The 24,504-nt window shown below is 42.0% G+C and overlaps 1 protein-coding gene across 1 annotated transcript; it reads right to left on the bottom strand.

Annotated features, from left to right (window-relative positions):
* Positions 1-1,203: 1,203 nt before the first annotated feature.
* LOC306748770 (nardilysin-like) lies at positions 1,204-21,444 on the bottom strand. The gene is made up of 31 exons (XM_079231980.1): positions 21,119-21,444; positions 20,355-20,583; positions 19,861-19,942; positions 18,597-18,750; positions 17,717-17,790; positions 16,332-16,427; positions 14,974-15,096; positions 13,136-13,193; positions 12,431-12,504; positions 12,098-12,167; positions 11,738-11,815; positions 10,301-10,421; positions 9,147-9,205; positions 8,838-8,892; positions 8,643-8,747; positions 8,057-8,180; positions 7,647-7,733; positions 7,014-7,133; positions 6,833-6,884; positions 6,336-6,486; positions 5,682-5,809; positions 5,336-5,498; positions 5,131-5,162; positions 4,726-4,864; positions 4,563-4,610; positions 4,417-4,469; positions 3,605-3,688; positions 3,265-3,355; positions 2,953-3,069; positions 2,063-2,152; positions 1,204-1,987 (listed from the first exon to the last, which is right to left on the bottom strand). The coding sequence occupies exons 1-31, from the start codon at positions 21,310-21,312 to the stop codon at positions 1,757-1,759; spliced, it is 3,282 nt and encodes a 1,093-aa protein (XP_079088106.1). The 5' UTR covers positions 21,313-21,444; the 3' UTR covers positions 1,204-1,756.
* Positions 21,445-24,504: the final 3,060 nt, after the last annotated feature.

The raw sequence follows: 24,504 nt of genomic DNA, 5'->3' as shown, positions 1-24,504 counted from the left end.
CACAATAAACTGAAAGCTCATTAAACTGGTTCGTCATCACTACGAAAGCTCTGTGGGACCGAAGAGGACTGAGGATTTATACCAAATACTCAGAAGCTGTCAACACATTATCAGGGACTGGGAGTGTAACACCACCATCTATCCGACAGGGCAGATCTTCATTTACTTTTATCTGGGCTCCCTTAAATGGTCGTTATTAAAAAAGAAAAGATCTGGTCTTTTAAAATCTCTCTCTCTCATTAATTAAGTTACCATTGTATTTACTTCATGGGGAATGAAGCTAATCCAACAGCCTAATTTTACCAGTATTAGGCCGGTGGCTGTTACCATGAGGGCATTAGGGCTAGCGCTAGAAAAAGAGAATTTTTTCTCAAGAGTTTTACGTTAGTAGAGACAAAAATAAATAACGACGCTAAAAGATAAGTTAATATTGACTGTGAAACCCTGGAACCAGGTTCCAAAAAGCAATTAAAGCAGGACATTGTTTTTCCTCATGGTCTTGCATCATAAATAGGCAACATGTTTTGGGGTCCGTATACTTTTGTCAGTGCACCTGCAGTACCAACAACATCATTAATTTTGTCAGACTGGTTTGCCACCAGTCAGACAGGTATAGCACACTTATCGCATGTGAGGCTCCTGCAGGTGAAGACTTGGCGACAGTATGAGGCTTCCCCGCGGGCACATTAGTCCATTAGATTAACACGGTCGGCTGTGCTGGGCTCCGGATTGGTTTTTAAATTACATTTCAACAGTGCCGAGTGTCAGCAGCCACGAGCCCGACGCGGTATCGTCTGCAACAACCTTTTCCTCGGGGAGAAGAAGAAGGTAGAGCGATGAATGTAGGATTCACACATAAATTAAACCTGCGGTAATTAAACTGCTGACGCAACAGCGAGTCACCAGCATGCAGACACGTCTGACTTAAAAAAAAAAGATGTGCTTGATTTGTGCAGTGGATTCTAGCAATACTCGGCCGTCCGCGGTGTTTTTGTCAGATAAAGCGGAAACAAATATATTAAATGATTTAAAATAGTGTAAATGTAAATTCCTTCCACCTTTATGAGCTGGTAGAGTAAATCAAATCCAGACTTCATTTCACTAGTTCTTTTTTCTACTTAATGGACTCCGGTGGGTTTTCTGCAGTCAGCACATGGCTTCATTCATTCACTCATCACTCATTGATTTATTCTCTTTGCAGTTTCATACCAGGGTGATCTGGGTCAGCTAATAACAGTCGTGCACAGCAGTGCTGGAAATCCAGCCCACGATTACTCAAAAGACAAACGTCTGGAGTTCAAAGCACTCGTCATTTCTGCAGTTTTCAGTTGATTTGTGTTTTTAAACGGTATTTAAACTCAGTTTTGCAGCTCCACAAACAGTGGAACAGACTGGGGGGTTTGGAGCTGTAATGGCAGCCGAGCTCAGAACCAAATAAATGAAAATTTGATTCCAACGATTTTTCAGTCGGTGTGAGATAGAGGAAGAGATGGAGCACTCCCACGCTGCCGGCGTCTGAGGATATGAAATAATTGAGTGTACGAAAGCAGAAAAGATCATCACTTAGCTAAAAAGAAAAACACTCTATCATCACAATCCAGGTCCAGAGAGGAGCCGAAGCCATTTCAACCTTTCTTCACCTCCACATATTAAACGCCTGCATCTTTAACCAGACAGAGTCCCTGAACGTGGCTCAGCGAGGGGCAAAGCACCATCATCTGTGTGTGTGCGCGCGCGCGTGCGCGTAACAGTCAGTTTATTCAAGTATCTTGTGGTAGGGAAAGAGGGGCAGGTCTTCAATGAAAGCAGCGATGTCCATGATGGCGACGGCACCCGCCATCTTGGGCGACGCCGTCAGGAAGGTGAGCTTGGACACCTCGCCGTAGGTGGAGCCGCTTAAATCCTCCTCTTGGCATGCTTGTCCTCGTTTCTGACCGCCCAACTCCTCATCCTCCTCATCCTGCTCTTCAGCGCCAAATCCCACCACCTTCAGGAGACAGGGATACATTAATGTGTTGCTCCATGCATGCAGAAGGGAAGTAAAAATAAAGGCGTTGCTTACGTGCACGCTGAGTTTGCGGCGGTTCCGTCCGTGATGCTCCTTGAACCAGGAGACGAGCTCATCTCTGGTCATCTGCTTCAGAGCCTCGATCTAAACAAGCAGAAACACCGACAGTGAGATTCACAAGTGCCCTTCATTGAAGGTTTAGCCTCATCATCTTACTACTGTGGTTTTATGGCTCATTTAGTGGATGGTTCAGATCAAATCAACCTTCTTTATCCAACCAGTTTTCAGCAGGAAAGCCCAGAGAAAGCAGCAAAATGGTGGACAAACACATTTTCTAGCTGGTGGAGAATTAGAGCCAGATTATTTCCCCTCCGGAGTTTGTGGAAGAAGATGAATTATATATTGGACTTCAATTTATAAAAGGTGAGACGGCAAAGTTGAAATAATTTTTTTGTCAACGTGATAATAAACGTTTTCAGTAAATGTGTCCGTTAATGAGCTCATCTTCATATGAAGTCCCTGGGCAAATTAGAAGCCGAATATTCTCAATTTAAATTTAAATATTCTCACACTTAAATTGTAAAACGTTTGCCTTTCAAAGTAAGGTGAGACACGAGATACACAATTTAAAGTAAACTAGTAAAGTTTAAATCAAGTACAATTAAAAAGAGTTAAAAAACAGCACAGTCCCACATTTAAATCCACAATAATAAAAAAAAGCATTAATAAAAGTGTAAAAAGTACACTACTACTCATAAAATAATAATAATAAGGCCCAGAGCCCACATTATAGTGGATAAGGCTTGACATGGTAGTTTTGTGTGTGGATATTATACTACTGCATTCTCTGACCAATACATGGTCCTCAAGCGTAAAGAGGAAGTATGCATTCATTTGTCTAATGTGTGTGCATGTATGTGTGTGTATGTGTGCGTTGTCTTCACCTCTCTGTTGAGTCTGTCAAACATAAACTGCTGTGTCACCACCTCGGCCCAGTTCCTGTCCACCTCCTCCCCGAGGTGCGTGTCCTCACACTCCTTCAGCTTCACTAAAGCCGTCACCTGAGACACACACACACACACACACACACACACACACACACACACAGTAAAGCTGGGTCTTGAATGTCTAGGAAATGTCTTATTAAGCCACCAAAGTAACTTCTAAACTTTCTAAAACATAATTATCTGTAACTTATCTACATTTACATGGAGGGGGAAACTCACAACTACACAAAACTACAACAACACACAGACCTGGGTGCTGAAGGACTCCTCGGAAAGGGAATCGAGCGTCTCCCCAAATGAAGCCAAAAACTCTTCGATCTTCAGCTCCACCAGCTCGGTGCTGTAAGAACAAAGGTCAAGAGGTAAGAGCTGTGTTTTGGGTTGCAGGTGTGTCTGCCTCCTTTCAGTCATTCATCAGCTGCTGCTGCTGCTGCTTCTCTTTCAGGGCCAGATGGAAACATTGCAGCTTGCATTGGAGCGAACAGCAAGATAAATCATACCTCGGCTTGTGGGGAAAAAAAGCAGTTAAGATAAACCGTATCTCGCTTTGGGGCGAATATGAAAGGTTACGATTGTGTTGCAGACTCACTTGAACTTTGTGGCCTGCGTTTCCACGGTGACGGAGAAACCCAGAACGCCCGAGGTGTTTCTGCAGGTGGGGTAGACGTGGTACCTGCAGAGGGAGACATGAACAAGAGACGGCGAGGATGAGAGATGTTGAGGAGCAGATAAACTGAGAAATATCAAAATACCGGAAAATGTGTTACATTTGCCAAAAGTTAAACACACCTGCCTTGAGTTCCTCTACTTTGTTTGATGACAACATCAATTTGAAAAGCAGGAAATTGTCATTTGAGCATGCATGTATGTAAGATAAGATGATCCTTTATTAGTCCCGCAGTGGGGAAATTGCAGGATTACAGCAGCAAGAGACGCATAGTAAAATAAAAAACAAGTAATATAAATAAACAGTAAAAACAGTAATAAAACAGTAAATAATCTACAATAGCAATATTATATATACAGACAGAATAAGAAATGTATTTAAAAATGTATTTATACTGCACCAGTTGAAGTAATTAAAGTGACCAAAGTGATTGAAGTGTTATTAAGTGTTGTTGCTGTCTACTGCGAGCTCAGCTGGTTGTGCAGCCTGACAGCAGCAGGAAGGAAGGGCTTGCAGTATGTATGTCGAAGTCAAGTTGAGGTTTAAACATTGCTTCAGTTTCTACACAAGATTAGTTGCTCTTCAGAAAAGCTTAGTGATAGTAATAATAATAATAATAATAATAATAATATTACACAAATAATGAGAGAAACTAGGTGGACACTGAAAGTACATTTCAATCCATGTCTTATGTGTAGAAATAAATCACAAAAAAAAACCATAACTACACTCACCCAAGAGTCTCTTTGGTCCGGAGGAAGTCAAAGCAGGGTTCCTCCATGTGCATCTGTAAGACAACAACTCAGTTTAGCAAGGAGGAACCAAACAAACAAATAATTAATTAATTAATGGGTGAATGCATGTAGAGAAATAGACGCACCACCAATAGCTCCATCAGTGTATGTTCCCTCAGGAGCTTTGGGCCCGACTAGAAGAAAAGATAAAGAGAGAAAGGAAAAGTATGCATAAAATGAATGCATATATATTAGAATATGTTTGAAGTCAGAATGTGAAGCATCTGATGACTGCAGAGGTGCGTGTACCTGGTAGTAAACAGTGACCTCAGAGTTGGCATCTCCCTTATTGAGCGATTTGACCTTACAGATGTGGCGCTTCAGAGGAAGCTCCACCACTCTGAACAGAACTGGCACCTCCGTTGGCAGCTTAGAGAACTGCAACTTTCTGCCAGAGGGAAGGAAAAAAAACAACACAGGACAAAATGGGTGTAAGGGTGGATGAAGGAAAAAGGGAAAGATAGAACAAAATTGGTAAGCAGGAGAGGAAGGGAGAAAGGACGCAGGAAGATTGATAGGAAGAAGCAAAAGTTAAAAAGGGGAATTGTGTCGCGAACAACTGAAGCTAATGCAAATTACTGTGTGTGGTGGAAAACAAATCCATCTGATTGCATAGTATTGGTATTGTCATTATTAGTGTATTAGCCGGCTTACTCTGTGACATAGTGCAGGAACTGCTCCGACTCCTGTGGAGGAAACACAATAGAGGATAATGAACAGGTAAAGGTGAGAACAATGTCAAGATCACTCAGAATCAATTGAAGCAAGTGCAGAAGTGCAGACACACAATATTAACCGATTCATTAGCTAATCAGCTAATTGTACTGTTAATCAATCCAGTTGTCTGTGCACCACTCACAGCGCTGCTGAAGTTGCCCTGCACCAGCCCCTCGGCGTACAGCTCGGCCCGGAAACTGCGGCTGAAGTCCATCAACTCGTCGCTGGTCAGACCGGCCGTCAGAGCCTGATACTTGTCCACCATGGACCAGCGAGAGTGCTCCAAGATCAGCAGACGCACATCCCTGAGAGAGAGAGAGAGAGAGAGAGAGAGAGCGAGAGAGGGGAAAGAAAACGAAGAGTATTTTTTTTCAGCATTCAGGGTTGTCACACATCTCACCACTAGAAGGCGTCACAGACTTGGAGATAAGTCTGAAAGTTAACCTGGAAATTTTTTTTTTTTTAAAGACAGAAGGCAGACGACTCACTTGCCGAGTTTCTCGGGTTTAATGAGGATATTGAAGTAGGTTTTCTTGAGCTCCTCAACGTACATGCCGAAGACGCCAGGGGCGGCTGAGAAATCAGCCAGGTGGTTGACGATCAAGTGGAACATCAGCTACAGCGAGATGTGGACAGAAAGACAGACAATATGAATCACCATCATCATGCATTAAAACAATGCAAACGTGTGTGTCTGTGTGTTAAGTCATTTATTAAAAAGGAATAGTTTTGACATTTTGGGACATTCGCTTTCTCACTTTCCCTTCAAGACTTAAAGTGGCAAAAAACAACTTTTCCCAAAAACACTTCACTTCATAGTAAGTTACAGCAAAGCCAGGCCGGCTGTTTTAACACTTAGACAAAAATGTACACTATGCTTCATTAGAAAGTGGAATCTAGTAATTTAAACAAAGTTATATACATGTAGCCAACAAATACAAAGGAATTAAAGTATTACTTTACAGCTACCCGCTGCATAATGAGGATTTGTTCTACTGTGAAATAGCATATTTATTTCTTACTGTACAAAAAGCCATACATTCCTAGAACGACTTTTTTATAAATAAAGTGTGTTGTTTTATGCGTGTAAATCATATCCTTGTTTGAATCTGGAGAAACCGCACACACAAACAGTCACTCACATGCAGTTTGTGGTTAAATCCTTTGACCTTGATGACGAGGCCGTGCTCTCCGGCCACCAGTTTGTACTCCAGCTGGGCCACTTCAGCCTCGTAAGCCGGCTCGGCAAGGTTGTGGGCTAGGATGTTGACCAGCAGGTCAAACAAGACCAAACTGGAGGGAGGAGGGAGGAGATGATGGGGAGGAGGGTATAAAGGGGAAGAAGCAAAGGAGGGAAAGGTAGAGGAAACAAGGTCAGAAGGGTGAGATACAAAGGGAAGAGGGAGAAAGAAGAATCAGTGAGGAGTAGAGAAGAAGGAGAAAAGCAAGGTAATATAATACATGGAAGTAGAGAAAGACAGAGATAAAACAAAAAGGATTGAAGTAAAGGAAAAAGGGGATGTCATTTTAAAAGCAGCAAGAGAGAAAGCAGGAGATACAATAATGAAAAAAAATATGTTAATTAGCGTAATAGCTAAAACAATATTTTCACAGGGCTGTTATTTGAGCCTGCACTTACTTCTTAGCCGATTGCTGGATTACAGGAGAGATTAAGTGGAATCTGATGTAGGCTGCAGCAAGAAAAAGGACAAACGAGTGTCAACGCCTCTTAAAGGACATGGAAAGTCTTTATGGAAACATCTTGTGCATGCTAATTGATGCTCACAGTGTAGATGCACACACACACCAACATATTTCACCTTTAGGGATTTTGAATTTGTTGTCCTTCTTGTACCACAGGCAGCCTCTGTCGCTGTCGGCTATCCGGAGAGGAAACTCGGTGTCTGGGCCGTCAGGCGGCTTCAGGCTGAAGTCAGTGGCTGAACAAATGCACATAAACAATGAAAAAAAAGAAAAATCATAATTCCTACTTGGTGCAATCTCATAAATAATGTGCGAGTTTCAACAATTCAATATATCCAGTTTGGGGATACACATGCAGCCGGTTGTCAAAACCGTAAAAGATTCAACAGAGAAATGATTCAATAACCCTGTGGGGCATATAAGTGTGAAAGTCATCATTTCTTCACTTCTTTTTTTATATCAGTCATGGCAATGTGGTGCTTCACCACCAGCATGTATAAACAGAGCACAAAGCCAAAATATATAAAATCAGCCCTAACATTTTGGTTAGCATTAGACCAGAGGGGCCTAGTTGGGCTTTAAATCTCCAGGCTGGACTTAAATCAAAGGAGGCCTGGGAGGACGAATGACAGCCAAATGGGTCTTATTCATGATCACATTATTGGACACTTCTTTAGATGCATGCAGCGGTTTTAAGCCACAACGATCTACTTCTCTCTGCCCGACATGCACAAAGTGTATTTGCCCACCTATGAACTGGTTTTCAGCTGGAAGGGTGAGGTCAGAGTTGAGCTGCCGGTCTCCTGTCCACTGCTGCATCCACTGCTGCTGGATGTCTGTGATGAGAGAACAGCTATTAGCACATAAAAAACAAACATGTGGACTTAAGATTCATGTTTGGAAAATTAGTGAAAATATTGGTTTTCATGCATTCTTTATTCATTTGAATTATATTCCAACACTATTGTGCGTCATCTAAAAGACAGAGATAAATGCTGGCATTTCTGCTGCTGCTTGGCTGTATTATATCAGCCTGAATATCACTACACAAGGGGAAAAAGACAATGCAGTCACTGAAAGACTACATTGCATTGTGGGAAGGAGCTGTCACACACACACACACACACACACACACACACAGAGAGAGAGAGAAACACACCTTCCACGCTGTATTGTGTGCCAAACCACTTCTCCCTGAGGGGACACTGGCCCTCATGTTCTGGTGACAACAGCATCAGGTTGGCTTTCTCAGGGGTGAGGAGGGACAAAGCTCCACTGATCACCTAGACACACACACACACACACACACACACACACACACACACACACACACACACACACACACTTTTAGCAAAGAGAGTTGTTGTTGTCCCCCACCCTCCCCTCCTTTATTCTAAATTACTTGTTTATGTGAAAACAATTGCAGCTGTCAATCACAGAGTGAGGCAGCAAAACTGAACAGAAGTTGTTGTCATCACAGAGAAATATGCAAAGCCACAATTAGACCGTAACGTTTGATGCATAATAGTATCCGCCAAGCAAAGAGAGAGAACCAACAACTCTAGAAAATACATTTCTGGCACATAAAAGGCATTATATAAAGCTATATAATCATTAACACGTTGATGTTTCTCCTCTTTCCAGTGACCCGTTTCATTAACATATCCATCTAAAAAAAGAAAATATAAGATTTTAAGAATAAAACCCTGATCTGGTTCACTCCCCCGAACTACTGAACTACTTACTTCTGGGTCGAACTCAAACATCAGCTGATCTCCTGTCAGGAGGTCTTCTTTCGGGAACAGCTGCATGTTCTCACAGATGTCCTCGACGTACTCTATAGGGTCAATCTGACAAAGAGAAAACCATTCTCACCCGATAACAAAGACACAATATTAAAATCTTCAAATACAGCCACGTGTGAATATTTGGATTCTTACCTGCTCCTGATAGTGAAACTCATTCGCTTCAATCTTCTGAATCTCCTCATATACTCTGAATGCACGAACAAACAATATTGAAATATTACTTTCATGCATCCCAGACAGAACCTCACATCATCAACATCTCATTAAAAACAACATAAAAACAAATAATAAAAAGGTATACATTTATAAATAAGCGGTATTGACTACCTCATACACTACTACAAAGAATACAAAAAACAGAATATAAAAATTCTGTTTGAGTACAAAAGCAGTTTTTTGTCCAAGTAGATTGTGATATTTTGAGAGTGAGTGAGTGAGTGCCTTTGCTGTGGTCCGAGTGTCTGCAGCATCTTCAGGTACTGGAACACCAAGTGAGTCACCTGTGAAGGAAAACAGTTACAGAAAATGAAACGTCATAACTTCATAATTGGCACAATCATTTTCTCTGTAAAATGATTGTAATTAACCTCTTTTTCAAGGTTCAAGTTTCCTAAACCACACCAAAAACACTGATGCAAGACAAAAGGTTGGCAATCTTGTTGTGTGGTTATTTGATTAGAACAATTCGTTAGAACAAGCTACGACAATTATTTGAACCCTAAATGTAGTAAGTAATGTAGTAATTTGCCTCTTTTTAGAGATTCAAACATCTAAAATCAAAATGTCCCCTCCGCCTTTGTGGATAAATAGTGATTATTAATTGTGAACAACAGTCCATAATCTGTTTGTTAGACGAGAGATGAAGTGTTTACTGAACCTGTAATAGAATCCCATTCATTTTTTTCTGGTTTTATTTTACATCCACTACGGACGCTACAAAATACGACAGATCATTTGGGTTTCATGTGTCCCAGAAGCACCTTCACTTCTGTGTTATTCAAGCTTTTTTATTTTATTGTTTACATTTGGAGCCCGGTGCTCTTCCCTCTTCAGACTTTTGTTTGGGCAATTTCTTTGTAACTTCTGTGTGTGCACACGGCCCTACGGTCTGGTGCCTTTTTCTTTTTACGGGGATTGGCGGGGCATTTACCTGGGATTCATAATTTAAGGACGAATTCTGCTGGATTAAAAACACCTCATGACTCTAACGCAGATTTTTCTTTGGATATTTCTCAAGAGCAAATTTAAGAAGAAAAAATAAAATAAACAGCTGGCATCCTAAAGGCTGTTGCAGAATTTATACAGCAATTTTTTTATTATTATTAATCAATAGATAAAAAAACTCTCCCCTGTTTAAGACATAAACTGTCATTGCCACAGAAAGATTGCTCCCTTCAAGTCACCCGTTGTATTCATGACAAACCAGACAGGCCAGCTGGGATCATGCAGGGCTCAACAACGTACACTGAAGGGTTCTCTGTGATCCGACAGCAGATGATTTGGATCTCATCTCGGGCCAGTAGTGGCAGTGTTTCATGCATCAAGAGGATGAAAGAACAATGAAGAAAAAGGATAGTGAAAGAGATTTTCTTGACCTCGTAGAAGTTTTGGAAGCCTTCATCTGTGAGTGTGATGGAGATGGAGAAGATGGAGTAGGTGGTGTTTTGGTCAAAGCCAGTTTCACTGTTCCCTCCAAACAAAGCCAAGGCCCAGCACCTAAAGACACAACAAGTAACAATCAACTCACTGATTTTAAAAAGACAGGACAGCCGGGGAAGATCCTTTCACCGCATACTGGAAAGAGAATGCACATTGTGGTGAAGTGTGAGCCGCGCATTAAGTAGAAAATATGTCATTTCATGCTTCTTGATTGCAGACAATTTAACAAACACCATTGTGGTCCCTTTGAGGCCGTCAGCACCATTTCACAAATCCCAGATTGAAAAACTGGCATGTTAAATCCTTCCGTTATGCATTTGCAGCCTTTGATTCATTTAACATTTTATCTTGCAGAGTTGTTGAGCCGTACATTTCGTCACATCACGTCTGCTTTTATCTGCATGAAGACAGGTTCTCGTGGTATGATGATGCACTTTAACAGCAAAGGTTGTTTTTGCATTACCAGACAAGAAGAAATGATGTGGACAGCGATGTATCACACCAAGAGTTTCATCTCTAAGATTTCATGCTGCACTGACATGAACTGAAAGCAGCAGTAAACATATCCATTCTGTTGTATCATAAATGCACTTAAACCTGCAAAGAAATGCCGATATTGTCCTTTAAACTTTAACCCTAGAACACTAACGGTGGGTGATTTTTACCCGTGCGATTGTGGTTACGTAATTTGCATTGTGTTGCTTTTGTCTGAGTGGTGTGGGTCCCTGTTTTTTTCAACAGGCACGTGTTAAGATGATTTTCACCCAGCGTTAGTGATAGAGGGTGAAAACATTTCGGATGGGTTTTACTTTTGAAGGGAGACTTTTCCTTCAAGACAAGGCTCACATGTCCCAGGAACGGGTGGATCAAAGAACAAGTTCATAGCTCCATTATTTATATTTTTAGTCATGTTTCATTGACGTTTCCCTCATTTTTCACCCGATTTTGAGCCTTTCTTCGAACTCTTTGGTTCGACTGGGAATTCAAACCGAGCACACTCAAATTTCACTGTTGTCATTTATCAACAATTGCAAAGCACCACACACACAGTGGCGCTGATGGCAAAGGGACTATTAGATGGGCTCTTGGTATTGTGGGGCGACAGAGGGTTTGTCGCATCACTTTGCCACAAGAAGCTGAAACGCTCTCGTACAACCACGTCCGTGATGGGATGAGAATGCATGACTCACGTTGTCGAGTAGGCTGGTGAATGTGCACAGTGTGAAGATCGGGCCTCGAAAACACTCGGGGCCTCGCTTGGAGCTTGAAAAAGCTCATGTATACCAAGCAAATTGAAGACCTTTTAATTGGGTTTTTGGAGTGCCCTCAAATAATAATAAAAAAAACAAATAGACAGAGGCAATAACACTCACTTCTTCCTGAGCACCGAGAGGATGCTTCCTGTGCCTTCGTGGCCAATCAGCCAAGAGATGTAGTGGAGAGGCTTCACTCTGAGAAGAGGAGGGAAGAACATGAAAAGGAGAAACAAAAAAATTGATGCAATCCCTCGAAAATCAGGGGAAACATTGCATCTGGTTGGCGGGTCTGCGTCTGTTTATATGAAGAGGCACCACTGTGGAGAAAGAATACAGCGACATGGGGGGGAAAGAAGAAGAAAATAAAACACTTGATGAAATTTATTCAGAGGAAAGCATCGTCTGCTGTGCGTCGTGTGAGTCTGGATTTATGTGCCCTGCACCGTACATATATCGTCACTACCGCTCGCGGCTCACCTGTAGTGTTTCTCCTGAGGGGGGAGGGCCCAAGTGATATTCAAAGCGTGAACTTTTCTCACAGGGACGACTGCAAAACACACAAACCGACAGTTAGAGAAACGCCACGATAGAAAAGAAAACGCAACTGCTGTTTATTTATATTGTACTTCCTCAACATCTTTGGTCTGTAAACCATAAAAACAAGTAGCTATTGGGACCCTGCCACATCTAATTTGCATTTGTTCACACATTGTAAGCAGTTACCCCTGATTTAAAAACAAAAAATGTCCATTTCAGATTGCTCCGCTACCTGTTCAGTAATTAGAAATGTGCAGCGGGGTTGATCAGTACCTCTGTAGAGCCGGTTGAAGGCCGGTGTGTCAAAGGGATCCAGCAAATCAGAAAAATCTGGCTTGGGCAGAGCGCTGAGGACACAAGATCAGAGTCAAATAGAAAGCATGCCTTAAAACCATAATGCTTCTGTATCATTTTTGTTGAGGGAAAACACCGGTTTGTTGAAGAATAATTACACTGACTATATTTTATACGAGATAATTGAAAAGTTTAAAGATAACTGTTTCCAATTGTCAAATAAAATAGCCCCTGCTTCTGCCAAACTCCACATTGTTAATTTTTTATATGTAGGAATTTAATTGATCTAAAAAGGAGTTACGGCGATACAATACTTCATAATCTAATGGATGAGAGACATTTGGTCAACACATACAGAAGCATGAAATCCCTGAAGTGGAATGAAAAAGCATGATGTGGTTTCACATCACAGCGTTATTATGCATGTCAACTCTGGAAAAGAAACCTGCTGCAGGGACTCATGAAGCAAATAGAAGTGGAGTCCTGGAAGAAAACACTAATCCAATTTGACTTTAGGGGAGAACATTTTTTATCTTTCAGGTGAGAAACGAGGCGATACGAGGTAAAAAAAAAAAAGAGCAGAGAGCGAGACAGAGGAAGGCTTGACATTTACATCTGAGCAAAGTCTCAAAGGATCTGCAGCACCTCATCACGGTGACCGAGAGCCTCTCCTCCAGTACTCACTTGTTGGGCACCTTGCTGAAGATCTCTCTCACCCACTTCTCCAGAGTGTCCAGCTTCTCTAAAAAAGGAATGAGTGAAGGAGGAATTAAGAGTTCGAATGAGTCTCAATAATTCTGGCTGAAAAGCTCAGAATTCTTCCGTGAAACGCAGTTTGTTTGGTCTGAAGCAAAACGGTGTCGACTACGTTTTAGCCCATATATGCTCGATCCGTAAAGGGTTTTGTTTTATTATAATAATAATAATAATAATAATAATAATAATAGACTATAGCTATACCCACTTGTATATCTGAGGTCAACAAATAGATGAAAAGTCACCACTTTGTGTTTCTAACCAAGTGATACTAGAGGATACATACCTGATGTACAGTTGGTTTCCTATTTCTAATGAATAAAAAGAAGTACATCATAAAACTTATAATTTGATCTTTTACAATAAAGAAAAATCAACGTATTGGAGGAGAAATAGGCGGTTCCAATCCTTGTTATCTGCACAATACAGAGTCTATTCATGGCCAGCATTGTGCAGTAACCATTCAATGCATCACATTACATTCTGTAACTCTATAAGGTTGTTTCATTGAAACTGGCAGAGACCCTTTCTCCTGCGTGGGATTCATAAAAAAAGGAGATCCGTGCATGCTTTTTTGTGTGTGTAAAAGCCTCCCTGTTTACCGAGGGCTCTCCCACAGGATATTGACACTGACAGCATCACTGGTGTAAATATAAAGTTGGGATCTGTCTCATGTAAAAAACACTCGAAGGAAACGACGCGCTCCCGCCCGGCGCACAGCGTGAGATCAGATTGTGATCGAAGGCTCACAGCGTGGTGGGAAAAAGGCCAATTATTGACTTTATTCTTTAATAAAACAATGCAACACAGGGAATATACTTCAGCCCAGTTTGTGTTCGGCTGCACATGGATACAGAAGTTGATCTTGCTGCCTCCAGGAATACACACTGGTGACATTTATGTTGAAAAACCAGGACCAAAAGATGAGAAATAATAACTTAAAGCTGCTGTAATAAACATGTTTTAAATGATGGCAACTTTATTGTTTTGGTTCACTTTGCACCGAATGGTAGACTGATGAATTTAGTGGAGCATTTAGCAGGAGGTGGTGGAGACCAAAATAGAGTTAGAAGTACATTTACTAGGTGGACACACAAACGAGACATCACATGAATGTTGTTCCACATCTACTGAATGTAAAAACAAAAAAGCAACTTTAAAAAGGTGATATAATTTAGAATCAATATTTTATATTGATTCAAATTTGCATTTCCTTTCAAATTGTATATGATTGAAGTTAAATCGGAAGGCAAATTTCAACTTAATCAGTTTTCATATTGGTAGTTAAATCCATACAGCAATCCTCATGACACCTTCGCATCACTTAGCAGTAGTTGATTTTTGAGGTGCTTTAAATAGCACTCAAGGTTTCAAAAGGAATTCAGAAGGCAAATAATTCATAATAGTTCAGCCGTTTTAAAAGATAATTTTTCTCAGCGCAAATGTCAACACTCACCGTCATTCTACCTTCATGCAGTAATTAATTAGTCGGGCGATATGTTCTGTGAACAACACGCGTCATATATTCTGTATCTGACTTAAATTATTTCGATTTGAGTCGATTCAGGAATGATTAACCACAGTTGGCTGAACATGGATGAATCCTTACTGGAGCTGATACTAATTACGTTTTAATTGTCCATTAATCAACAGATTGCTTTTTCAATGAATCTGTTGTATGAAATTATTGAAAACAATTACATTTCTGTCAATCTGTTAATAAGGCGGCCTCTTGATGCATAACGAATGGGACACAGTCTGCTGACCTTTTGACTGCACAGCCAGAGTCATGTAGTGGGCCGAATAGTGCTTCTTCCAGAAAGCCCGCAGCCGCTTATAGACGTTGATCTTCTTCTTCTTCGGCTCGTGCTTCAGCGTCTGGGCATTCCCTGGTGTGGTCACAAGTAAGCAATCAATTCAGCGGAACTATAAAAACACTGGATTTTACAAATGCATGGGACATCAGCAAGAAAAGAAACTCGGCGTTGGTCTGTTTGTTGTTGCCGAACACACCCCAAGGAGGCGCCGTGTGTATTGGATGCATCCCAAGTCTCTAAATTGCATCCCCGTTTCCCTCACTTGCGTCCTTTCCTTGCGTCTTAGTCTTTCCCACCAGGGATGCATGGAGAGAGCAAGGAAACCATGCGAGGAGAGAAGACGCAAGGAGATATGTTTTAAGAGACATGAGACGTCCTTTCCTCTGAAGCGACGTCAGTTTCTGATGACTGCGTCAGTTGCTTTAACAGCTGACAGAGTTTTGAGCGAGCATTCCAATAAAAATGCACTTAAAATATTGATAAAAATTATCGTATGTTTTCAGTTGATTTAATGGTGTTAAAACTACTATAGTAGTATACGATTAATATAAGTATACTTATATTAATAAAGACAAAGTTATCGTGAGTGTCAGAGTGGAGATGTTTTCTCTGTCGTCTGTTACCGTTTAATAAACTGCATTGAGTATTTATACTGTGTTCTGTGTCCTGCTTATACGCGCAGGATCGATTTCAATCGAATGCGTCTTATTTATTATTTACGTCGGTATGTTTTGAAATTCTGATTGTGACATCATTATAAAATAACCTACAATATAAATATGGTTTCTCTTCATTACGTATTGTAAAAAGTGTTTCCTTTCTCCAGCTCTCTCTGATTTTAATCACATACATAATAAAGGTTATTGAGGGAAATAACAGATCAAATCTTTGAAGACAGTTGTTTGTGGTCCTTTTGTTGTTTAGACCTACAATAAACATATTTGAACCAGATGGTGAATAAGAAAAGATATAATATATAACTTGACTTTAATCTGTGATCGTCTCTGGTATGAAACTCCAGCGATCAGGCCGCTCAGTTGCAGCGTCCAATCAAATAACAGATGAACAGTGAGGGGGCGTGTCCAGCATTAAAACACTTCCTGGAAGCCTGCTCTCAGGGCTCCATTTCCCTCCTCGCTCCTCGATCCTCAGAGCAGAATAAGAGCTTTGGGACGGCCGTCAAGATGGCTGCGCAGAACCACTTCCGGTTCAATCGAGGATCGAGGATCGAGGATCGAGGAAACGACAATTTAGAGACTTGGGATGCACCCTCATGTGTCCCAGCGGCTGCGTTTTTACCAACTCACCCCAGCAGAACTTGCCCATAGGATGTCTGGGTTTGGCCAAACCGCCGAACAGCATCTCCTTCCTGTGGGAGTCCGACGGCTTAGCCAGCTGGTACTCTGACGGCCAGAAGGAGAGGCAGAAACATAACTTAAGCAACGGAGAAAAATGGGGCTTAATAGTGCGCTTAAATACAGGGTTAATACACATTTTGACCAATGGATTTCCATGAGTATAAGAACCAAATTTCCATGACCAAACATTTTGTGAAATCTCGGTGTATACATGAAAAAGTGAGAAAATGTAGTATTTAAACTAACAATGAGAATTCCAAAGCATACAGTATACCTTAAATCAGTGATTCTTAACCATAGGGTCCTCTAGGTGGTGCTCGCGGCCACCCATTGGGCCGCGAGCGCCAACTAGAGGGCCGCCAAAAACTGGGAGGACTAACGCTAGCCTCGCTAGCTAACGCAGCACTGAAGGCTTCACAGCTAAAGCGGTATCTAGAGACCAAACATTCAACACTCGTGGGAAAGCCGGTGGGATTTTTCCAGATAAAAGGACAGTGTACTACAGATGCAGAAAAGGTCTGTCTGTCACTGACAAGCAACTCCAAATGTCCTGTGAAAGCCAGCAGTGTTTTTCACTACACAATTAGTTCAGTTTTTTTTTTTTTTAAGAGTCCCCCTTGTTTTTGTAGAAAAATCGAATAATTAGTTATTTGTGTATTAATACGCCTGACTTTAAATTAGTTACTGTATTAGCTTGATTTGTTCCATGACTTGTTGTCTGTGCAGGTTTACATACACATGATCAATAAATGTCTTTGTGATGATCACATTGCATCATGTCATTTATTTGACAAGGTTTTTGCTTGTTGAACTGTAGGTAGATTTGATTTAGTTATTGAATACAAGTCAAACCAAGAGTGTGATCAATTAGTTAATAAACCAATACAGTGTTAATATTTGAATGGGCCCCGGGGCACTTTGCGCTTGAAAAGTTGGGCCCAAGGTCAAAAATGTTAAGAACCCCTGCCTTAAATGACACAAATGAATGAGAGACAATAGTTGGATTAAAAGAATAAACATTTATATAGATGCCTGTATGTATGCTTGCTTATATTTTGAGTGTCTTTATTTTAAAAGCATATTCATTATTTCAAACTCAGCGTAAATGAACATATGAAAATAACACATTTACATGACTTTTCCAAAACCTTTGGGATTTAATTTTTTTTCAAGGCCTTTTCCAGGCCTGGAAATAAACATTTTAAAATTCCATGACTTTTCCAGGTTTTCCATGACCGTAACAACCCTGTAAAAGGGCAGCGTGTGGAGAACTCTGATGGAAAGTTTAACTCTTAACTTTAACTAAACTTCCCAGCGCAGTGACCCGGACTTACCGCTGTCAACGGCCTCTACCTCCCGATCAATGGCGTCACGGATCATCAGGGGGCAGATGAAGAACTGAGCCCACCTGAGAGGGAGACGGGACAAAGAGGCTTTAATCAGGGGCTGTATAGCAGCCGTAGAGAGAGGACACGGGTCAGACAGACACAATCAGATGGAGACGGATACGGACCACAGCAGGATGAACGCAGGCTGATTGAGTCGGTTTACGTCTGAAGCCTGTGTTACATCATCTGCTATGACTCATCCAAATGTGAGACTTCTTTTTATTCATACTTTATGTTGTTAAGGTATTGACAACAATGCTTCCCCCATACTGTAGCATAGGGGTCACACATTTTGGCACAGCAAAATTATCAGCTATCAAATGGGAGCACTATGTTGGTTAACAGTCGTCAAAATAAAAGCATGCAATAAAGTGTAATTAAAAGAAAAGAATAAAATACAGTGCAACATCTATTGTATCAGCGGTTTGTAAATTCTAATGTGTTTTAGTTATAATGTTAAGCTATTCACACTCTTATAACTGCCATGTGTAACTGTTGCATACTGTAGCTTGTAGCTAACTAAACTACCTGACAAAGCTAACATTAGCTTGCTAATGCCCTTTTGGATAAAAAGAGCTGATGTGGAAAAGGGTTAGGGTTGACTAATATGAACTAGGAACATTTTAACTCACGTTTCTCAAAAACAACACAATATGCCTCAAATTACAAAACATAAGCTATTTTAGCTTAAACTGACATTTTGTCTCCTTTTCGTATTCCTGTGTTTTGTTTTTATCTGAAAATGACCAGATGTTTCTCAAGATGTCCACTTTTTAAAGAGCAACTGCTCAAACAAAACAAAAACCTCCCTCAGATCTTCCCTCACCTGTCAAGAGCCTCTTTGAAGCTTTTCCTCTGGACGTCAAACTCAAAGACGGTCCTCTCGCAGTCGGTGGAGGCGTTGTCACTCCCACCGTGCTTCTTGAGGAAAGCATCAAAGCCGTTTTCTGAGGGGTACTTCTCGCTGCCCATGAACACCACTGGGACACAATGGGGGAAAGGAGAAGAATTGTAAATTAAAAAAATAGGAACATGTGGCATGCAGTTGTGGTTCTTGTTTATGTGGGAAGCCAGCCAAACAGACACGGCATTCATATTAGAATTTGATAGCATTTTTAACATTAGCCGACGGTTTTGATGACAGTCTTAAAAGAATGAATAAACAATATTCTGTTCAAACAGATCACTTGCATTGGTAGCGGACACACATATTTCTCCACAGACGGTAGCGTCAGTAGACTGGAATACAACTCAGTGGATTTCAAGAAAAGAGGGGTGGGGGGGCTGGAATTAAAACTTAAGTTCCAAACCATTCTTGGTTGCTTGGTGAAGGGTATTCTGGGAGATGTCAGTGATTATTAACTGAAGTAGACAAAACAGGTTAAGGAAGAGAAGATACACTGGAAAAGAGGGTCCTCCCTCCGGAACTCTATCCCCAAACTCATCCGAGACTACACCGACCTCTCCACTTTCAAATCACAAATCAAAATCCACCTCTTCAGAACTGCTTTTAATGTGTGACTGTGTGTTCTATGTTCTTAATTGTTTTATTTGGTCAATTATTTTATTAGTTTTAATGTATAGCTTCTAGGATATTTTAAATATGTTGTGTAAAGTGACTTTGAGCATCATGAAAAGCAATATTATTATTAATTTAAAATAACAAAACATGCATTAAATATGGCTGCCCCTCCACCCACATTAAAGTTGCAAGATCTGAGATCGGGAGCATTTCGATTGCTTTCAACACGTCGACTTTGACGGTCGGCACGGCGGCTGTAACCGCCATACGAGAGCAGTGCGGAGCAGCATCATGCGCACGATCACAGGCATGACAAGCCAACTGTCTCGTCAAAGAGTCCAAGAATATAAGCGCAAGCACCGCTTGTCGTACAGACTGCTTGATTGATTAGTGATCCTGTGCTTTATAAGTAAAACTCACTTGACTTGCTCAGCGATAGAAAACAATGTAATATTAGTCCTGTTTTTGAGGGCAAATTAACCCTTGACGAAACAAAGTTGAGAATTTAATTTGCTTTTCTTCTTTTCTAATTGACCCTTTCTTGTTCCCTCTCTGGTTGATTACTCACTGTGCTCCAGAAAGTGAGCGAGGCCGGGGAGGTCATTCGGGTCGCTGAAGCTGCCGACTCCAACACACAGCGCTGCTGCAGACTGACACACACAAATTATTAAAAATGCATGGATGAGCATAATCACTGCACTGTCCATGAACACTGTTTATTTTGACTCATTCCCAAATACACTGTCCTGCTACTGTGCAAACTTACACTAAATAAACTAACGAATACATTAATGGTATGTGTTGATGATGAGATGTATACTTTAAGTAGCTCAAGCTCTGTGTGTGGAAGTTTGAAACAGTAGTATGGTTTTAAAAACATGTATTGAACAATACTATAAATAGTTTACAGTTTGTGCTGACAACTCTGCATGAATCTGCATATCTTATTTGAACACAAATGTCTTTGGTTTCAAATTGTCTAAAGTTTGTTGTCTAGTCTGCAAAAAAAAAAGAAAAAAAAGAAAAGAATGGAGCTCTATATTAAACACTTCCTGCTGGTACCTGTTTCTCAGAATTTTTCTTCTTTTTCCCCTCGTCATCTTCATCATCACTGCCCATCCCGTCGTCATCCTCCTCTTCAGACTCCTCCTCGGTTTCATCTCCAGATTCATCCTCCTCCTCCTCCTCTTCTTCTTCTTCATCGCCTTCCTCTTCTTCGTCGTCATCCGCAGCTGGACCGCTGTAGTCCGAGATGAGCAGAGCCCGCAGGCCGTTGTCCAGCACGATGTACCTGGAGGGAGAAAAGTATTAAAAAAAAGGTGAAACACCACAAAGCGCTTTGAGAAAAAGCGTTGTTTCATTGAGAACTACAGCAGTCATTGTTGTTTCTTTTGTACTTAAACAGGCTGTTAAATCAGATATGTCTCCGCAGACTGCATCTCATGCCCAGTGAGACTCTTTCTATGCTTTTTCACAGCAAATGTCTCTGTGTTTGCCCCAAAGAGGCCTGAGGCGATGATGTGTGCTCATAGCATGAAATCGTCCCATCAAACTACAATAACACTGTACTGATTCAGCTGGAAGAGAAGGTGCAATATCCTTTTTTTTGGGGTCATTTCCTCAGCATTTTTCACATTCATGAATATGAGAAAATAAGTGTCCTTGTATGTGTATCATTGCGTGAACAATCATATAAATAATAGTGACTGAGGATAAAAGGACAAAACAGAGGAAGATAACTCATGTAGGAGAGACAATGCGATGCATAAGTTAAATACTCAGGAGAATGGCCACGTTGTGGTATGAAAGCTTGAATTTGGATGTACCTGTACTGTTTGGGGTCACTGGGGGACTTGATGATGTCATGGTCTCCAACGTTGTCCTCTCCTCCTGCGTCCCCTGCTGCCTGGCACTCCTCCCGGGGCACCGGGTCTGCATCTTCTGCTGGGGGTCCACCTTGGGCCGAGCCCGAGGGTTCAGACGCCGGGGCGGCGTTTCTGGACTTGCTTGTCTGCGGCATCCTCGGCACAAACGATGAGACTTTGGCACTGCGGGCTGACAGCAAGGCGCGAGCGTGAACAGGACTGGTCGCCGCTAATGTACCGCTCCGCAGGGCAACCCACTGCGTCAGCCCGAACACAGCTATGCTGACCCCCCCTCCTATAGGTTTGAACCCGAATACACACACACACACACACACACACACACACACACACACACACACACACACACACACACACACACACACACACACACACAATACAGCTATTCACACAGGCTGTCTGGTGGTTTCTATTCAGCTCGGTGTCAGCTAAAATGCGACTCAGCCAGACCAGCCTGACCCTAAAGCCTGAACCCCGAACCTCCTCTCATGTGAATAGCGGGACTCAAACACGGCAACACACGCACGCAAGAGGAGCCACAGTAAAACAAACAAAAATACCAAGGAGTATAATTTACATACATATCTAGATAAAGCGCTACGAGCTAATACAATAACTTAATGTCAGCATATTACACATATTGTTTGAAATAAGCGTGAACAGGTTCGGTTAAAAGTGTTAAAACGAAACTTAAGCAGGAACTTCGTGAAGCCGGCGCGACATTGTATCCGTACCTTCTTCCCTGATGACAACAGAAAAGGGGCCTCGGCATGTGTGAGCTCAAGCGTCCACTCAACAAGGAGCACTCTGATTCGCTGAGGAGGTCCACTGCTTCTGTATTCCGGCCTCTGATTGGTTCCAGACGAAGAAAGAGGCGTGGCTCGAGTGCCGACACGTGGTCACCGTCAGGCGGTGTGACGAATCTGGCCGATAGCTGCAGAAGGAAGGAAGAGGGGGACAGCGGCAAGTTGCCACCTGGATGCAGTCAGCAGCTGCTCGCCATCTGTTTATGATTATGACTGCGAGATTGAGGATGTTCAACCGACCACTTGTCATAGCCAGTAAATGTCTTTTTTTCTTTTATCTCCTTAGCCAGTGTAACCGGTCTAAAGTGAATTGTCTTGTCAGCCACAATGCGCCATGTAAATTGCACCACCCCATCTGCTAATCTACACCTGTACGAGGCTGCACACAGGGATGATTGGTTCAGGGCCCGCTAGGTGGCAGGCATAGGCCACGAGGGATGTTAACACCGGATCCATAAGAATGGTCTGAGATTCAGAGCTTTCACACCCATGCCTCTATTAAAGCACTACTACTCACAGTCTGTACTTTCTCATAGAATTTCAAAGAAGTTGTCATTTTAATGATGCTCTTGACATCAAAGTAACGCAGGTGGGGAAAAAAGGTGCAAAGCAATAAGAAAAAAACAGTAGAGAGATGTTTCCTTTAAAAAAACACTGAGTAAAAGCAGAAGACATATTGGATAAACCTCCAGTCAGTAAGCATACAACTACATTTATAGTTTAGGGTTTACTGAATTAGACTGATTCATGATCGCCTCGTAATTACAGTAATATACTGTAGCCTGCCTCAAATCTCAAAGTGTCAGTCAAATGGTTAAAAACAAAGTCTTATCATGAATAAGCCACATTGACATTTGTCCAATGCCCTTCCTCAGCCTCCCCTCTGCAGCGTGTTGGCATTTCACCCCTCCACTGTGCCAATATGTCCTCCCCCTCACTCACCAACTCTCTCTCTCTTTCTCTCTCTCTCTCTCTCTCTCTCTCTCTCTCTCTCTCTTTCTCTGTCTGAAGCCAATCTGATTTGCCCCTGGGCTTCTGTCAGCAGTAAGAGGTGATAAACACCGCAGCCATGACAACTGGCGAGACACACTCCTGAGTTCCTGTATAATGGCTTTACTTGGCAAGCCTCTCCTCCTTTAATTCATCAAGTCTAGTCTTCACCTGAGCTAATATTAAGACACTCTGGCGCAGATGAAGGCGGCGTGCTTCCACTGCAGTTTGGGTTTGATGGTAGAACTATCAACACTGATGTTGTAGATCTAGCAACACTGAAACCTCCAGATTGCTTAAAACAGAGCTCCATTAGTCACTGAATAAATATTTCCCCAGTCTGATACAAATTAACAGAAATGTTATTGTGTAATATTGATTCCTCTGACTTGCTCCGGAGCAGTCAGACCCAAAAATGAAAGTACGGAGCAGATTCTCACAAACATATCCTATTGATCACTAATGGAGCCCCTGTGAGAACACTCGACGAGTGATGTGTTTCAGAGCAAAGTTCTTCCACCATGCAGGCGTATATACTGCAGAAGCCCAGGTGTGATCACGGAGCCATTGCTCGGGCCGAAATTGCAAGGCTGCGGTATAATAACGAAGATAAGCAGCCTATTAGAACCGTGTGAAAGTGCCTTTACATGCCTCGCCGCCACGTGGAAACTCTCAGAGCAGAATGGCATGCAGGCCTGTGTCGGTGATCGATTGGACAGGGTCCTGCAAATCACGGACCTCCCCTTTAATGCCAACACACATGGCCTTTTCATGGTCAGGTACATTGTATTATAGCACCGCCACTGCAACGTGAGCCGTCATAATTCCATATTTTTTCCTCCACTTTTGTGCCCCTCTCTATGACCGAGCCCAAATTGAAGTTCGGATTGGGCACCGCAGGCCTCCCCAGGAAATACAAATGTGTCCGTGTGAAACTGCAATGTAGAATGCAGCCAGCTGAATCGTTGTAGGTATTGAGGATTTGTCCCCTCAGTCAGCTTCCTGGAGAGACATTAGAGGCTGCTGCAACGCGTCTTTACCTTGAGATTCCAAGGGGGCAAGGTTCCCACAGCAACTGATTTGAATCCTAATTAAAGCAGGAGATTTGATTAATTAGCTCAGTGTGTGTGTGTGTGTGTGTGTGTGTGTGTGTGTGTGTGTGTGTGTGTGTGTGTGTGTGTGTGTGTGTGTGTTTGTGTGTGTTTGAATGGCTCTGTATGTGGTATGTGTGTGGGAGTCGGCATGTTCTTGTGAGTCACGGACACGGTGTATCTTGTGTGTAGTTATGCTAAATGAGGAGGGGGTGTTATATGCCTATACGTGTGTGTGTGTGTGTGTGTGTGTGTGTGTGTGTGTGTGTGTGTGTGTGTGTGTGTGTGTTATGTGTGTGTTCATGAACCCGTGGGTAATCCTGTGAATCACTACTGTGTTTCCAGCATGTGTGCTCATGTGTGTGAGTGTGTTTCATGTCTCCTGGGAGGCTTGTCCTTGCCTGCAGTACTTCTGTGTGAATCAGAGGTGAGTCCTCTGTAG

Source organism: Taurulus bubalis, assembly GCF_910589615.1.
Source record: "Taurulus bubalis genome assembly, chromosome: 1".
NCBI classification, from domain to species: Eukaryota; Metazoa; Chordata; class Actinopteri; order Perciformes; family Cottidae; genus Taurulus; species Taurulus bubalis.
The sequence above is the reverse complement of the archived record's forward strand: the minus strand, read 5'-3'. Positions and strand labels throughout refer to the sequence as shown.